General features: G+C 37.2%; 1 protein-coding gene across 1 annotated transcript; it reads right to left on the bottom strand.

The window, feature by feature from the left end:
- Positions 1–10,182: 10,182 nt before the first annotated feature.
- LOC132528912 (glycine cleavage system H protein, mitochondrial) lies at positions 10,183–10,741 on the bottom strand. Its single transcript, XM_060165080.1, has one exon. It carries the CDS (start codon positions 10,736–10,738, stop codon positions 10,217–10,219), a length of 522 nt encoding a protein of 173 aa, XP_060021063.1. The 5' UTR covers positions 10,739–10,741; the 3' UTR covers positions 10,183–10,216.
- Between the last annotated feature and the right edge of the window lie 8,224 nt (positions 10,742–18,965).

The following is an 18,965-nucleotide window of genomic DNA, read 5'->3' as shown; positions in this document are numbered from 1 at the left end:
TGCATTCACGTTAAGTTGATTGAGATTGCGTGTGGTACACTACTTTGATTTCTTCTATTTGGCCCATCTCAACAGATAACTTCTAGCAAATTCAAATTTGCAAAACAAATAAAATAATCTGACAGCTTGTAAGGGTGGGAAAGGATATTGGCTCATTTCCCTAAAGACTTATCTCATAGAAGGGCCGTATATTATACGAAAAAGATATATAATTCAACATTTCTCTGCCAGAAAAGGCAGCCAAAATTTTTATTTTGTTCCAGAAAGAAAACGATCTTTCTGCAATTTCCATTTACTCCTTTCTTACCCAGACTTGACTCTTTGAGAGATGGAAATGGTATTGCAACATTTTCAGGAAGTGAGATTTAAAGTACAAGGAGGTTTCATTGCACAAGACCCCAGCCTCCCCCCTTTTTCTCAGTCGAAACCTGTTGTGGTCTTTAGCTTCTCTGCTCTCAGTTTTGGCTTCCTGGTTACCTATATCATCTGTTTCTCTGCCTTGTCTGACTCTTCACCACGACACTGTGGTATTCATTGCAGTAACATGTGGGCCAGAATGAGCTCACACTGATTACCATAGAGAGTGTAATGTCATAGGAATTTTATTATAATTGAGCAATAGTTCTTATATACCTATATAAAAAATTTATCTGGAAAGCAAATTACGGTAGAGTATTTCTCCCAGGCTCTTAATGACATTATCTGTTTTTAGGAATTCTCTCTCCATGTTCATGCTCTAAACTAATTAGCTCAATAGACTTGACAAGAAAAAGAATGAAAGAGGCAGAGCTGTTTAAGTTATTTTTAGTCCAAAGCTGGGTTTATTATTAGTACTGTGTCCCTATTGTGCCACCCTAGAGCACCCAAAATAATTGGAGTAGAATAGATAGGAAACTAAACTGAACACCAATCATCTGCTAAATACATGTTTTGCCATCATTTTACCCTACCCCAACCCTCTTTATATATTCAGGTACAGGTAGAGTAAGCATTTAGTTCTCCTATTCAGTAGCTAACTGGATTGTTTTCTCATTTGTTTCATCCTAGATAGAAGGCAGAAAAGGATGGCTATTTGGGCAGGTCTCAGGGTGGAGAGTAAAAAAAAGGAATTAATATTTATTTGTTCCTAATGAGATAATAAAATGTTCTTTACACATACACTCTTATTCAATGCTCATAACTAAGCCATGAGTTGCTTAAAATTGCCTTTTATAAATTAGCAGCTGAGTCTTCAAGATGATAATGTATCTCAATATACTGTTAATAATTTTTACCTGTTTAAATACTATGATTCCAAGCAGAGATTTATGCAATAGAAACTGTTTCTTTCTTCCCCCTACCCTCTCCTCAAATCACTCCCCTGAGCACATACACAAAAATACACAGACTTAGAAAATTGTATACCTATACCACCAGGCTCAGGAAAGACTATCATTCTAAAATGGAAATGCAGTTACTCATCTCAGTTAGTAACCCTTAATAGATAGTTTAGCCATCAATGTGATTAACTAATGAACCACCCTAAATGGTATTTCTTCACCCACTAAGGCTAGGTGTTGTCCTATTTTTTCTCACAGTTCCACTTAGCCATCCCTACCCCTCTCACACCACCCATTCTAGAATGAGTTGTCATGGCCATGTTTGATGATTTTCCTATGGATTCTAATAATAAGTCAATTACAGCTGGCCTGGTGTTGTGGAAATGACTTAGGTAACTCCCTCCTCATAGTAGAGCCCAGTTGATGACAGTTGAGAACACTTGCCTTCTTTTCTTTGTTCATTTTGTTATTTCGCCTGCAATCCAATGAACTCTTTCTTTCCTAATTAGTTGTCTGCTCCGCAGCTTATAAGCTTTGTCTCTTGCAAACTAAACAGATCAAACAACTCTAGATCTTAGGAAACAACAAAGTTAAATCATTTGAGGAGAGGTTAAAAATAGCTGAAACTGAATCTCTACTGGGATTTGGGGAAAACTAAAATATGTTAATTTTTCTTTCAAATTGGCTGGCTGGGTTCATTCTTTGTTTCTAGCATGGCAGTAAAGTGCATTATTATTATTATTATTTTTATCAATAGCATGGCAGTGTCTAGATAAAGCAGGGCAATCCTAGTCAGGCTTTTCCACTCCTGGATGAAGACGAGCAAAATCATATGTTTTGTCAGTATGGATTTTTCTCCACCAAGATAGTCCCCAGCTTGGTTCTTCATAAATGTTATTAAACTTCACATTAAACAACCTGTGTGTGTGGGTACAGAGCCCAGAAGCGCCTGACAGCTAATGAAGAAACATATACATTATTTCTAGCAAGGCTTTTTTAAGGGTATGAGGGAGCCTGAATACTTTTGGCAAAAAGACCCATTTATTTTGTTTAAAAAACACATATGCTCACATGGAAACACAAATAAACCTGCAGAGTGTCACTCCAGTTCTTGAGTTTATAAACAGGTAAATCTCTAACAATTTTGCCTGAAGGATGTTAAAGGGACCCAGCCCCATTAAATTCAGAGAGAATGTTCCTGCTTCATTTCCAGCTCCAAGCCCACAGTCAAGAGTCTGGTGTCACTTGTCCATCTCAGGCACTCTCCAGAGCACTTATCTCTTTTTCAAAACGCAAGGACTTCTAAATACAAAGTTCAAAGGTCTTTCCAAAGCACAGCCAGCTTAGCCCTTATTTGGAGAGAGAAATAATATTAAAAAAAAATCTAACAAAAACAGCAGGTATACCCAATATAGAGTTTGGAGTTAACTTTTCATTCCTTCTGCGTGTGTGTGTGTTTATCCTTATTTTGTATCTGTGGGCTTACATTGTTTTACTGCTGTATGAAACATACACATGCCTAGATTAAAGAGTTTACCTTCTTTTAGCATCATAGTGAAATGAAGGATTACTTACTACTTTTTGCCTCATTAATCATGAATTTATTATCCATCTTTCCATAATTTATCTGGGAGATATAAGGCCCCTGATAGCTAAGGATATTAGTACAGAAAACTACCTACTCTAAATGTACAGCACAAAGTTTATTCATTCAAATAGTGTATATGAGCTAATAAAACTAGGAGGGCAAGTGGGTATAAAATTTCATATATATATATATGGAATTTTCAGAAACAAAGCCTACTCCTAGCCACACCATAACGTCTCCTGGTTTACCAAAGTAAGAGGGACCACTTTGGTAACCACTCCTTTTATGGATGGCTGAAACTTGCATCACCCACCAAACACAATGAAGCATTTGAGAGCTGACCTCCCGTAACAAAGCGGACATACTCAAAAGGAAGTCCAGGGCATTCAGGGTTGGTGACTGTTCTGTGGACAATGTTCTAGGCTCATCTTTGCATCATCACCTTGGCTCTGGACCTGTGAGTAGCAACCAGTCAGCCTGGGACTGTGAGCCTCTTGATGAGCTCTGTGCTTTAGAACAAAGCCGTCATTCTAAGGAGTCGCTTAGTGTGTTATAATGAACTGAAAGAAGGCAGAAAGTAAAGGCAGAGAGATACAGGCGCTCTGCTGGAAAGTGGGGTCATTAAAAATAATGAGCAGTCTTTCACTTCCTTCTTTTTATTAACTTTCTGCAAAGGACAATCCGACACTTTATTTTTCAGCACAGTCTCTACTTTTACTAATATCCGTTAGCAGATGGCTAAAAAGTTTTCCACAAAAAAAGTTATACCCCATAATATTTAGAAACACCCTGGAGAACACTCAGGGTCTTTTCCTTTCCCTTTTTTACTTTGTACTTTTTAAAACTGGCTTTTCTAGTAACTACCTCTAAGCTAAACAAAAGTGTGCCATCCATCCTCACCTCTAAAATGTCCAGAGGCAGCACTTTAGGGGAAAGTTGAAAGCACAAAGCAAGAACAAAGAAAAAGACTTTAAATGCTCATCCTAAAGGACAATTCATTCCAAATTTCTCCCTCCAATTGCCCCTGCAGTAATAATTCATGTCTAGGAACCTCTAGGAATGGTTTCAACGCTTAATTATGGTATAGTTTTGCATTCAGAATTCTGATAGGAGAAGAGAAGGCTGAACTAACTGGATGGTTGGTCAAAGGACAGACTTTTAGTCTTGAAGAGATTTCCAGGATGAATTATGAAATTTACTGCTCTGAGTTGGTACTTTGTTCCCTTGGAGACCTGCTGCCTTAGTGCCAGATAACAGAACTGAACTCTAATCTTTTTCCCTTGTAGTTAATAACTTAAGCCAAACTTTTGATCAAAGGGAAGGAAGCACAAAGCTAAGAACTAAGGAAATTATTGGCTTGACCAGAAGTCTCTGTGACCTGTGGATCCAAGTGACCCAGGCTTCTATTAATCAGAGAACAAGAGAGGAAATAGTGTTTGAGCACCTATTATATATCAGGCATCTGTCAGGTACTTTATTTACACTATTTCATTTAGTCCTCACATAAACCCCATTTTTATCTGTGGCATTTTTATCCATGAGTGATATATAGAAAGTTAGAATCCATTCTTTCATTACTTCATTCAACAAATATTTCTTGCACAATAACTTTGTTCCAGGCACTGTGTTAGATGCTGGGGATACAATAATAAACTAGACAGACCCAGTGCTTGCCTTCACAGAGCTCCATGTTTAGCGGAGATGATAGATGTTGCATAAGTATTTACAAGCCTGATGAGCATTAGAGAAGAGGCAACAGGTGCTTAAGCATGTATAGAAAATAGAGAGATCATTTATTCAACCATTCAACACATGATTACTGGGCTCTCACAAGATACACTAACTCTGAAGTCTACAGCAAACTTGGGAAACCAAGCAGTGATTCCCAAACTTAGCTTGGGAAACCAAGTAGTGCTCTTATGGAAATATTCTATATCTGTGTTAATACATGGACATGTGGCTATTGAACTCTGTGTAACAGAAGAACTGAATTTTTAAATTTCATTTAATTTATGTTAATTAAAAATTTATTTTTTATAGTTTTTAACATGATTTTTTCCTTTTTTATTGAAGTTTAGTTAATTTACAATGTTGTGTTAGTTCCAAGTGTATAGCAAAGTGATTCAGTTATACTTATATATACGTATATTTTCTTTTTCAGATTATTTCCTTATAGGTTATGACAAAATATTGAGTATAGTTCCCTATGCTATACAGTAGGTCCTTGTTTACCTCTTTTATATATAGTAGTGTGTATATGTTAATCCCGAACTCCTAATTTATCCTTCCCCCTCACTCTGCTATCCCCTTCAGTTACCATAAGTTTGTTTTCTATGTCTGTGAGTCTATTTCTACTTTGTAAATAAGTTCATTTGTATCATTTTCTTTTTAGATTCCACATATAAGTGATATCATATGGTATTTGTCTTTCTCTGTCTAACTTACTTCACTTAGTATGATAATCTCTAGGTCCATCCATGTTGCTGCAAATGGAACTATTTCATTCTTTTTTATGGCTGAGTAATATTTCATTGGAGATATATATATATATATATATATATATATATATATATATATATATATAGTTAGTACTTACCATATTTGACAGTATAATTATAGATGATTCCCATGTGGCTGAAAGTATTTTAAACTTGCCTCCTCTGTCATTACATTTGGGAATTTGGGGGTATAAATCAGTCTAAAAAGCTTAAAGGAATTTGTTTCTGCTGGAGTCATATTGACTCCTCTAATATATAGGAGGCTTCCTTACATTTCTGGGGTGGTGCCAAGAAAGATATAAGGTAGCTCTAAGAAACCAAGTCCAATCTAGACTCCAATTAGATCCAGTCTGAAGTAGACCTGGATTAGTTCTTAAACTGAAAATTTCTACTGGGTTTAGTCAATCAGAGATAACCCAGCGTTAGGCCATTTCAGCTAAGAACAGAATCCCACATTTCCCTGTAACATCTCAAAAATGATGGGCCCCAAGCTCTGCTACAGGCCCGGTTAGAGATGAAAAGAGCAGGTTTGCCTCTGATTATCTCAGTTACCTATAGGGGAAGAGGATTTAGGTCCCATGTGTAATAGGGTCAGAGCAGCAACTATAGGAAATATCACATTCATGCACATATACACGCCTTTGGGTGTTGGTGCCTCTATCAGACTTGGTGACCGTATGTGCTCGACATAATTGTGTTGTTAAAAGTTCTAATCAGGGAATGAAGTAAAAGAAAGGATGATTTAAGCCTACGTAAAAATGGAACTGAGATTGCTTTAGATCCTTTTGCCAAAGCACCTAACTTATCACTAGTTTTAAGTAAGGAAATGCTATCAAGCAATAAATAAAATTAGTCTTGTCAGATATTTCATTATTCATGATAAAATATATTATATTGTGTAAGCTCCCATATTTGGTGGGTTCTTGGCCTCAGAGACACATCCTTTCGGCTCCAGACTACGTTTTAATAACATACAGTCTGATATCCTTCATATTTCCTCTTGGGTGGAAGAACTTGGCTATTTTTCTTTGTCTCTGCTTTGGATCCACTGATGCTACCTTCTCAGGCAGCCATTTGACCTCACACCGCCTAACTCTGAGATGATGCCCAATGCTTCTGACGTTACTGCATCTTATTACTCACTCAGGCCATTACTGACAGACTGCTGCCTCCAGGCCTGCCGTGGAATTTGGCAGCCACCTCAGGAAGCAACAGGAACTAGAGTCGTAATTATCTCTTGCTTTATTCTTAAGGAAAGGAAAGGAATCAGACCATTAAAAATATGATACATATTGTATTTTAGTATGCTTGCTAGTTGCCAATTGTCCTCTCAAAAACTGGTCTTACGCAAGCGCTATTCAAAAGAAAATTGGCTTGGGGCATGACTGACCTCCGATCATCTCATGAAGTAATAAAAGCTCACATTTATTGAAAGCCAGTAATGTGCTAAGATATTTATTACATACATTCACTTTTACATTCAGTTTTCACAACAACCAGTAATGTAGAAAAAGTTATTCCTGTTTTTCAAGTGAAGATACACAACATCTATGAGTCTAAACAAGTAGTCTAAGTTTACACAGTTTGGAAGTCACAAACCTGTCTGCCTCCTGTAGTCTGTCTATTCCCATTTTGCCATTCTCTTTTCCTGTGATTAAGATCCCTGAGAGAGAGAGAGAGAGAGAGAGAGAGAGAGAGAGAGGTGGGAATTGGGCATTGGGGGTGGGGGGGGAGGGACAGGGAAGAATGCCAAGTTGTCTTATTTTATCAGGTTAGTAGAAAGTGATAATGTGATATATGTCCCTTTGGCTTCCCTGGTGGCGCAGTGGTTGAGAGTCCGCCTGCCGAAGGGGACACGGGTTCGTGCCCCGGTCCGGGAAGATCCCACATGCCGTGGAGCGGCTGGGCCCGTGAGCCATGGCCACTGAGCCTGTGCGTCCGGAGCCTGTGCTCTGCAACGGGAGAGGCCACAGCAGTGAGAGGCCCACATACCACAAAAGAAAAAAAAAATATATATATATATATACCTATCCCTTACCTTTGCCTCATATAATACTAGGCACAAATGAGGTATTTCTTGAATGAAATAAATGTTTAAAAGTCTGTTCTCAAAATATTCATTTGAAATATATTTTTCAGTGTACGTTATGTGCAAGCATTGTATTAAGTACTGGAACACTGGGGAGAACAGGAAGGAAAAGGTCTCTGCCTTTGAAGGCTTAAAGTCTGGAGGAGAAGATAGAAAAAATAAGCACAGCAAGGAGCAACATAAATTCCAGATGGTGCTGAGGACTATGAGGAAAGTAGAACAGAGGGATGTGATCTGATGCTCTAGAGTGAGTGTGAAGAGCTGGGGCACTAATTTAGTTGAGACCGTCAGGAAGTGCTCCCTTTGGCCTGAGAGCTGAACGTCAACAAGGAGCCAGCTAGATCTTGAGAAAAGTGAGTGGAGCAAATGGAACATCATATTGCATGGACGGTGAGGAAAGGGAGGGATCAGAGACGCTTCCTGGAGTTTGGCTTCAGCAACTGAGTAGGACATCAACAATTTACTGAGACTGGAAGACTCAAAGGAAGCAAACTGTGTGAGGGCAAATAAAGAGTTCTATTTCATTTTCAAAAGGCATTTCTACGCTTACTTTTGAGGTTTTTTTTTTTTTTTAATCAGGTAGACTTGAAATAAAATATCTTAATCCTGGTGATTTTATATGAAGATTTTATACCTTTAGTGACCCCATCAAATATTTCCATTTTGAAACAAAAATTAAAAGAAATGTTTATAATTATTCTTTCAAAATTAGCTCTATTTAATGAAAGCCATTCTGACAGGTGTGAGGTGATATCTCATCGTGGTTTTGAGTTGCATTTCTCTAATAATTAGTGATGTTGAGCATCTTTTCATGTGCTTGCTGGTCATCTCTATGTCTTCTGTTTTTTTATATAAATTTATTTATTCTTATTTATTTATTTTTGGCTGTGTTGGCTCTTCGTTGCTGTGCCTGGGCTTTCTCTAGTTGCAGCGAACGGGGACTACTCTTTGTTGTGGTGCGCAGGCTTCTCATTGCGGTGGCTTCTCTTGTTGTGGAGCACGGGTTCTAGGAGCACAGGTTTCAGTAGTTGTGGCACACGTGCTTAGTTGCTCCCCGGCACGTGGGATCTTCCTGGACCAGGGCTCGAACCCGTGTCCCCTACATTGGCAGGTGGATTCCCAACCACTGCACCACCAGGAAAGCCCTCTATGTCTTCTTTGGAGAAATGTTTATTCAGATCCTCTGCTCACTTTTTAATCAGATTATTCAGGGTTTTTTTTGTTATTAAGTTGTATGAGTTCTTTATGTATTTTTTATATTAACCCCTTAATGGATATATGATTTTGAAATATCTTCTCCCATTCCGTAGGATTTCTTGATGGTTTCCAGAAACAGCAAATGTTGGAGAGGTTGTGGAGGAAATGAAAACTTCCTATGAGGCTGGTGGAAATGTAAATTGGTACAGCCACTATGGAAAACAATATGGAGTTTCCTTTAAAAATTTTAAATAGAACTATCTTACAATCAGCTGTTCCACTTCTGGGAATTTATCTGAAGAAAACAAAAACACTAATTCAAAAAGATATTTGTACCCCAATGTTTGTTGCAGCACTATTTACAGTTGCAAAGATATAAAAACATCCATTGATGGATGAATGGATAAAGAAGAAGCGGTATATATACACAGTGGAATACTACTCAGCCATAAAAAAGAAGGAAACCTTGCCATTTGCAGCAACATGGATGGATCTCGAGGGTCTTATGCTAAGTGAAACAAGTAATCAGAGAAAGACTAGTACCATATGATTTCACTTATATATGGAATCATAAAAACAAAACAAATGAACAAAACTAAACTAAACTCATAGATACAGAGAACAGATAGGTGGTTATCAGAGGGGAGGGGTGGTAAAGGGAGGGGTGGTATGGAATAGGTGAAAAGGGTGATGGGTCAGTTCTATAATGACAAATGGTAACCAGACTTATTGTGGTGATCACTTTGTAGTGTATACAAATATCGAATTATTATGTTGTATACCTGAAACTAATATAATATTATGCACCAATTTTACCTAAATTTTAAAAAAGAATAATAATGAACAAATAACAATAAAATTAGCTTTATTTTATACATTTTAATAAAGGAAAACAAATCTTTGGATGTGTCATTTCTACTTTTTCAGGTTTTCTAAAGTAATTTTAACTCCTCAATTGTATCCTTGAACTTTTTTTTTTTTTTAAGAAGTTGAATATTTTATTATTAAACTGTTTCTTATTTTCCTGCAAGGCTGTTGCTTCACTGTATAAAAATAGCACCAGCAAACACAGTATATTGCAAAATTAAGATAGTAATGTTCTTCACTGGACACTATACAACTAACAAACTTTTCTCCACTGTCATTTATTTCCAATGGCAAGTTCATTGAGTATTTTGACCCAAATCCAGGGATGGCTGTAAGCAAGTTACAATATTATGTAAGGTTAAGATAACAATGTTATCCTTGAATTACATAATTTTTATAACTAGTTTTACCACAGATAATTTCAGGAATTCTGAGTATTATAACTGGAGACTAGCCTAAAAATCACAGGCTGTTGTGAAAAAGATGCATAGTGTTTATGTGAAATCATTAGGAAGTTAAGGGGTATTTTCTTCAGGCAACATTGTTGAAAGTAGTTTCTTTTGCTAAAAGTTGCTTTTTAAAAATCTATCCACCACTAATTTAAGACAACTATACTAGATTAAGTTGTTTCAAACTAGTTTATTTAAGGGTTCCATTTTCACTCCTCAATAGATTTTATGTATTTCTCATATGCTTCTTCACTCATTAGTTCATCTAGTTCTGAAGGGTTACTGAGTGTCATCTTGATCAGCCAACCATCTTCATAACAAGATTTGTTGACAAGTCCTGGATTTTCTGCTAGAGCTTCATTAATTTCAGTTACTTCTCCTGATAGAGGAGAATAGAGTTCACTAGCAGCTTTCACACTTTCCAAAGCACCAAATTCCTCTTGTTTGTTCAATTTTGTCCCAACTTCAGGCAGACTACAGTAAACAACATCTCCCAAAGCTTCCTGTGCAAAATTGCTGATTCCCACTGTTCCAACACCGTTTTCTGTTGTTACCCATTCATGTTTTTCTGTGAATTTACGACCCGACAGCAGAACGGGACCGGTGCGCAGCGCCCGGACGGCGCCCGCCCGCAGTCCCCAGGGCCGCGGCGGGCAGGGCGCGTTGGGCGCAGAGATGGCGCGCAGGCTGCAGACCGCGGCCCGCACGCTCCGCGCCACTCGCAGCGCCATGTTCGCAGGGCCCTTGAACATATTTTTAAAGAAAGCTTGTGCTAAGTCAAAATTCAATTTTCTGTTTGATCTACTCACAAGTGCATAAAAGGTCATAACAAAAATATTTTTTTCATGCTCCTGTGTTTCTTGGACTTGAAGAAGCCTAATAAAATCTTTTATTTTAAAACTGCAGTGATTTTATAAAGTCAGTGCTGGAAGAAACCATATCCTAGTTACATTGTTACAATGCAATAATTGCTACAAAGGAGACAAGAAGAAAGAGAACATCTATTTTGTGTGGGGAAAGGAGTCAAATCTCTTAGCCCAGCCTTGGAAGATGAAGCATTTCCTTAGCAGACAATTGTTAGGATTGTGGGAAGGGCAGTCTGGGCCAACAGAGACATAAAATCTTGAATCTTTTTGACAACATAATTTGCCACACGACTGGACAATTTAACATTCTCCAGGAATATGCACCTTAAAAGAAAAAAAAATCATTTGAAAGCCTTAAGATCTGATCCATCTTGATCTTTTGTTTAGTTTTTATCAAAGTACCTTTGCTCTCCTAGTTTTAGGACTACTTCAGAACATCAGAGACGGTAGCAGAATCTTAAAGGTGGATTGACTTTTAAAGTCATTATATGTTACCTTAAAACTATTCCAAAGAAAGTATTTGATGATTTTAAACTTAATTATCTATATATTTGGAGAGATATTCATTTGTTTGTCAGAGCATTGACATTTGGCTGAAAGTTTTGTTCTTTAATCAGATATTTTAGTATTATGCAGTACTATGCTCTATAAATATATCATTTTAACATAAAATCCTTGTCATTGTAACTTTTCATGTACTTGGAGATTCCTATAAGTAAAAAGCACATTGAGATGCAAACTTAATTTGAATATAAAGTGTATTTTAACTAGTTTCTTGACGTAATGATTTACTATCCGTAAGTTATTAGGATTACTGATTTTATTTAGAGATCATTATAAAATCTAAATAATTTAAAATATGAAGCCTGTATAACTTGGTCAATTTCTGCTGACTAGTAATTATATAATTTAAAATATATATTTATTAATAACAGTGGTCTACATAAATTCTAATTTCCCTTCTATACTTAGATTTAGCTGGTAGCCATTGTTTATAGAGTTTGATGATTTCTCCTAATTATCCTAATTGTGAGAGCAGGAAAGTATGCAAATTACCAGAAAAATCTCCTACTGATAAACTATGCAAATGAAACCTCAAGTGAGTGGATATATTTTTTTGTGCTATTAGTCAGTTGATTAAACTCTCCTAAATTGCAAGTTGACATGGCTGACCCCAGCTTTCAAGTCTCTAAAGAATCGTTTATGTTGTCAGTCATGTAGCCAAGATAACAAATGCATATTCTGAGTTTAGTTTTAAAAGGCTGGAGACTTTTAGTTATCCTTGCAAAGACCCCAGATTATAGCCTATCTATCATACTACTTATAATAATATCATTAGAATCCCAGAGCAATACCTAGGATGGTTGAACTGCTCAGCAGGCAATATTATAATAGATGAGCTTTCCAGACAACAGTTCTAAGAAAGAAAACCTGTTGGAAGAGAAAAGAGGAGAATTTCAAGTATTGTTTGTTTTCTTTTTCGACTTGGCTTTCCTACATTCTTTTTTCTAAGATGCCATTTGTGCATACAAATCACTTCAGTTTATTTTTAAAACCCACACACGAAGATATTGTTTTGCTATGGTTCATCCTAGTCAGTAGAGGCCCAAAGCCTCCCATTGTGAAAGGAAATGAAGGCTGGCTGGGTCTTTAAGAAGCCTCTGTATACACGTGGCTCCTTTTATCTCAAGCTTGTAATTGCTGTGATTTAACCCCAAGCAGATTTCCAAAAATAGCCTACTGACAAAATCCTCAGTAACCAACCCAAGATACATTAAAGAGGTTGGTCCCACAAATGAAGCAAAGTTAGTATTTATATTAACAAGCAAAAAGCCAAAGTCGCTTTCTTCATTCATCTGAAGCTCCTTCAGGTGTAACAATATGCTGAAGTCTTCCTACAGCTAGGAGAGCCAATGCACTTTGATAAAGCGCAACAAAACATCAAGATGGATCAGATCCCAAGGCTTCCACATGAAATTATTTTCTTTCAAGTTGTATATACCTGGAGAATGTTAAATTGTCCAGTCATGTGGCAGATATGTTCTTTCAATAGAGAAATTGCTGTGTATCTGGGTTGCTGGAGAATGCCCTTCCCCCAGCCATAATACTACCTTGCTAAAGAACTGCTTTTTCTTCCAGGACTCTTATTCTTTGAGGAATAAGAGTCTCCTCAAATTTGATTCCCTTCTCGCAAGGGATAGAGGACCGTCTTCCTTATTTCTACCTTTGTAGCAATTACTACAGTATAGTGTTACTGATTAGTAACCTGACCTCCAGATTAGACTAAATTCCATGAGGGTGGACGCATTCTTGCCATGGTTGCATCCCTTGGGAACAGCATGTGGTAGACCTAAATAGGTATTTGATGAACTGAGGAAGCATGGTCTGACCATGTGTTCAAATTTAGGTTCAGAAAACTGGATCACTCTAGTGCTGAGTCTGATGTCTTCTTATGATGATACATTTTCTGATATTACAATCGAGAGAGTACAAATTTGTCTACCCAGAATGGGGAATTTAACCACTTTGGAGCTGCAGATGCTTCTCAGAAACAGTAGAGGAAAATAATAACTAAAGAAAGTGAACGGGAAAAGGAGGAAATAGTATTATCAGACAAAAGAGAGTAATGTGACATTTTTAAAAATAAACTCACTATCAGCTCTTCACTGTGATTTTTAGAATATTTTGTGAGGCTAACAGATTTCCCCACCCTCCTTTATTCCTTTTTATACACTGTGTCTGCAAATTGCCTAGGAAACAGTTAAAGTCTTGAGTTATTTGTGAGACATTATTCCATCATTTTTTGTTGAAATATATTTTAAAAACCTATGTGAGACATCACTGCTCTTGTACATGGTCTAATGCCTATAATTACATGTAATTAAACATAGTTAACAACTGGAAATAAAAATTTAGTATAGAAACCAATTAACAAATCAAAAAAAAATCATAATCCTGCTTATTTTCCAAATAAACTGATATAGATAATATAGAATTGCTTACCAAATGATAGAAGTTGTAGTGCCACCACTTCATCAACTCATTCTAATAAATTTTAAACCATTTCTTGAATTTTAGGAATAATTGATGTGCTCTTTGACGCTATTGTCATCAGTTAAAAGATGTCCCTATCTGAACTACAATTGGACATAGAAAGCCTGATTTTTCCCCCTTCCGTTGAAGGTATTAGGGTCAAGCTGGTTCTCTGCTGCTGCCAGCATGAAGCAGGGCAGGCGGTGCCTAGATCCAAACAGTCTGCACCTCAACCCACACCAACATCTCTGTCATCACTACTGTCTGCCCTGTCACGTGCCTTACCACCCTCGTCTATGCTGGGCCATTCCAGAGCAGGAGATGGGCTGCAGGTGCTTCTGCCAGCATCCATCTCAGTCTACACTGCAGCTGCTGAGGGTCACCCTCACCAGCCCGCACTACTATGCAGCTTATTAGGTAGCACATGGGCTCAAGATCTTAAATCATTCACCATCTGGTATGGAAGCCCTGTATTTCAATATTTTAATGGCTAGTATGTTTGTAGTGGTGCTCATCAGCTGAATATCAGCCCTGCCTAGAATGTTCTAGTCTTTATAGATAACTAAATGATGGAAGTCTAATTCTCTTAAATTAGCCAAGTCATCCTCTCATTCTGCATCAGAATTTCTAGAAACTTGGCTTTGACAGTCAGGAACGTGAAGTGAGAAAGCGGAATAGACAACTACTTACACTCTTCAATTAAATGAATCAAATAACAATGAGCACTTAGTACAAATCAAGCACTGGGTATATTTTATCTCGTTCAATCTTTATATTAACTCTGTTTTGAGGAACTTACTATAATCATTTTATAGGTGGGAAAGCTGAAGCACAGAGAAGTTAACCAAATTACCCAAGGACTAATATCAATACTTCAGAAGAGGAAAAGGCAGAATTCAAATCCTCACCATGTGTCTTCAGTCTGTTCTTTTAACTGCCATTTATACTGTCTTCCTATTAAATGATTGATGTATTTTCTCTAAATGATCATCCTGCTGTGGTGAAATAATAGAACTTTGATTTGAATTCTCGTTTCATCACTTGCTAGTTGAGCCCTTAGCAAAATTATTATATCGCTTGTAAGCGTCAATGTTCTCACCTTTAAACTGAAAGAGTAAAATCTTCCTCAAAATAGTTATTATGAGAATTCAATAATATAAGAAAAATAAAATGGTCGTATTGTACTTGGAACATAATAATCTTTAATGGATATCAATTCTTCACTGTAAAGTGCCTCTCCTTAGCACTATGAGGGCAATGACCATGGCTGGTTCATTGTAATAATGATAATCATACTCGCTAAAAATGTAACCCTCATAATGTGGCTAGAGTACTATTCTCAATCTTTTAATTACATTAATTCATTCAATCTCAGCTATCTTCAATATGCACGAGATAATATTACTATTATCCCCATTTTACAGGTGAGAAAACAGGAGCAAGAGAATCAGGTAACTTGCTGTAGGTCACCCGCAGAGGGCAAGTGTGGAGCCTGAACTTTCACCCAGACAGCCTGGCTCCAGAACCTGTGCTCTTAGCCACTGCATTCCTTCTTAGGATTTACTAGGGTTTCAATAAACATTTGTAGAAGTAATGTATAATTCCTGAAATTCCACAATTATTATTTCTTTTGTTAGCTTTAAGACTTCTGATCCCTAAGTAATATGAAACCTAATGGTAGACTATTAAATTTTCTTTTACTTGAACTCTTATGAATTTGTTTATTGGTCCTATACGGCAAACAGATTTTGATAGGAAAGAGAAAGCATGACTAAGGAAGAGACCCAGTTAAGAATGTATATGAAAGTTGAGACTCCAAATTTGGGTTCCAAATTTTCAGCAAATGGATAAAATAAAACACAAATCAGAAAATACTTCAACTGCAATACATCTTCTGATCTGGATTGTCTCAGGAATGCATCAAATATACTCAATAATTTAAAAATCTTAAGTGCATCTTAGAAAAAGAACATCTCTGATAAAAAATATTTTTGAATACTTCTACCTTGTCCTTCAATTTGTTAAGAGTTTAAAATTTGTTCCTATATCATGTACAAGTAGGCCATCTGGAAACTGTTAGACACAAATACTAATAAACTTAGTTCTTGCTAAAAATAAATACATACTGTTTAATATGATTACTTAATTTCTATTATTTCTTTTGAGGATTTACACAAAATGTGTAAGTCCAAAACAAACTTCTAAATATCTTCAATGGTTTTTAAGAGACAAAGCTTCCCTGGTTGATTTATTTTCTCTTTTTTATTGATATTAGATTTATTTTCTCTTTTTTATTGATATTATCAGTGAAATAATTCCATGCAATGAATTTGATACTATATTTTCTCACTTTTACTGTGTTGTTAAACCATGAAACTGACAAATGGGAAATAGGTTTAGTTACATTATCCTTTACAGTGGTAAGAATTTCTTTTATACCTGAGAGGTTGCCTAATCGACCAAAGTCACATAATTAGTAATTTGTGAGAATAAGAGTAATTTCAAGACCATGCCTGCAGTATGAACCTCTACATGTACAGCCAAGTATCAGACTATTTAAAAAGTGTTTTGTGGAAAAGGGAAAGATCTGAAGACTGTTGAGCCTTGACATACTAATAACTTGAAAGTTGGCACACACTAATTTTTAAAGCAAGAGCTCTTCATAAGAGATGTAGGAAAGACTCTCTCTGTAGGTCTAAGTTTGAACTTTTGGATGAAGAATAATCATCTCGCACTTCTTTGAAAATCAGCATATAAGACACCAGGTACAACCTATTTTGAGCTTCAGAAATACTCTCAAGTGGGGAATTCAGTCATTTAAAAAGACAGTAAACCATATACTGCTAAGATTATAAATTCTAAAGTTAGTCCTGGGGTGAATCCTGCCACTATCTTTATTGAATCTTCTTTTAAATGTCCTCATCTTTAAAGGGCTGCTGTAAAGATTAAATGAAGTAATACATGTAAAGTGTGTAATGCAGTGTCTGGCCAAAACACCTCCTCCAAATCTCCCATTTGCCAGCTGTTTGACACTGGGCAATTCACGAACTTCGCTATGCCTCAATTTTAATTCTTACGAAAACAAGGAAATATAATACAAATTTTGAAGATTTTTTATGAGAATTAGGAAACGTATGTGCAAAAATTTCTGACATTTAGAAGGTACTTAATAATTAGTATTAAGAAAGTCTCATTTCTGCAACATATATTGCATATGTGTAAAGTGTGTTATGTGGAAATTTTACTCAACAATTTTAAAAAGAGCTGTTGGCAAAGTTAAAACATAGCAGGCATAAATGAACTTGTGCTTCTGCAATGTTGATGTGTATTTGAATGAGGAAAATAGTTAAATAAATCCCTTTATTTTAGCTTAAATTTGTTCAGTTGCAATCAATTGCTAGTCCCAGACTAGGAACAGTTTTGGAAGGTTAGTCATTAAAATGATTTTTTTTAAAGTATCTTCAAAAATTCCACATTATAGTAGAGGCACAAACTCTTCCTTCTGTGTTCTGAGTTGGTCAACGAGGGCACTTCATGATTTCAAAGCAGTTTTCATATTTGTGTATTCTGGATCTTCTCTCTGAAGCTTTTGAATTCTTTTTCTCACTTTTAGTCCCTCTGAGGTATAGTCAATATTACAATGATTTTTTACTGTTTTTTACTGTTTTTGTCTCAGTAAAACAGAATTTCTTGAAATCTTCCTTGTCGTTTGTTAGTTTTACTTCTACTCAACACTATGCTATTTGGCAATGAGCACCATTTGAGCATGAAGAAACTTTTAAAAAGCTTGCTATTTTGTTGAAGACCATGGGAAAATTAATAAAAGTTTGACTTTAAAAATAAAAAGCATAGGTTCTCCCAAAACTTAAGCAAGCAAAGCATACACGCAAATCACAGACTGGTATGGTTTCATGGTCAGTTCCTATATAGCTAAAGATGGCCACAGAAGATCCAGACCTTTCATATCCATCCCAGAAGAGTGTCACGATGCACAAAGGCCCACTTGGATCGGGGCTTCATTGGTGAGTTTGAGTTACCCGCTCATGCTTGAACTTGTGCTAGAGGGATGGACTCTGCTCACTGGCTTAGGCTTAGGTTACAACTCCATCTCTTAATTGGGCAATGGGGGCCATCAAACCACATGGTCAGAGAGTGGGAAAGAGGTGGATCCCTAAGCCAGAATCAGGAACAAGGACCCCAGCATGAGCAAAAATCAATATCAATCATTGGACATTCATACTATTTACCAAACCAGTTCAAGTTTCTCTCCTGTGACTAGCTGGTTTGGTCCTGAGGGCAGGGTTCCCATTACAGCCCCTGACAGGCAATAGGCATTCAAACACTGCATTTGCAGGCTTTGCTTCCTCCGATCTCTTCTCAGCAGCAGTCACAGTGACCTTGTAAGGGTACAAGTTAGACAATGTCAATCCCAATGTCTTTCCAGCTCAAAGCCAAACTTAACTGCAAATGACCTAAAGGGCCCTTCACAGTCTGGTCCTCCGTTACCTCTCTGACCTCATGGCTTACTATTGCCTTATCTTGTGCTCTGCTCCAGTCATGCTGGTCTCCTCACCCCTCACTGCTCCTCCAAAATGCCAGGTCTGTTGCAGGCATCCCTCTGCCTTGAGCACTCTTCCCTCAGACCAGCATGAGGCCCGCTCCTTCTCCTCCCTCAGTAGCTACTCCAATTCCCTTCAGTTAACCCTTCCCTGGACAGCTTACTTCTGTTGTATCCACCCATGAACACCTGTTCCCTCTTTCCTGCTTTATTTTTCTCCATAGTCTTTAACTCCATCAAAAATACCTATGCTATGGGCTTCCTTGGTGGCACATTGGTTGAGAGTCCACCTGCTAATGCAGGGGACACGGGTTCGTGCCCTGGTCCGGGAAGATCACACATGCCGCGGAGTGGCTGGGCCCGTGAGCCATGGCCGCTGAGCCTGCACATCCGGAGTCTGTGCTCCACAACGGGAGAGGCCACAGCAGTGAGAGGCCCATGTACCACAAAAAGCCTATGCTATTATTATTATTTATTATTATTATCCCATCACTAGACTAT

Source organism: Lagenorhynchus albirostris, chromosome 11, assembly GCF_949774975.1.
Source record: "Lagenorhynchus albirostris chromosome 11, mLagAlb1.1, whole genome shotgun sequence".
NCBI lineage: Eukaryota > Metazoa > Chordata > Mammalia > Artiodactyla > Delphinidae > Lagenorhynchus > Lagenorhynchus albirostris.
This window is presented reverse-complemented; position numbering and strand designations above follow the sequence as displayed.

Bases quoted from the DNA above. Each gene is read 5' to 3' on its own strand.
- LOC132528912 (XM_060165080.1), bottom strand. From the start codon at position 10,738: ATGGCGCTGCGAGTGGCGCGGAGCGTGCGGGCCGCGGTCTGCAGCCTG.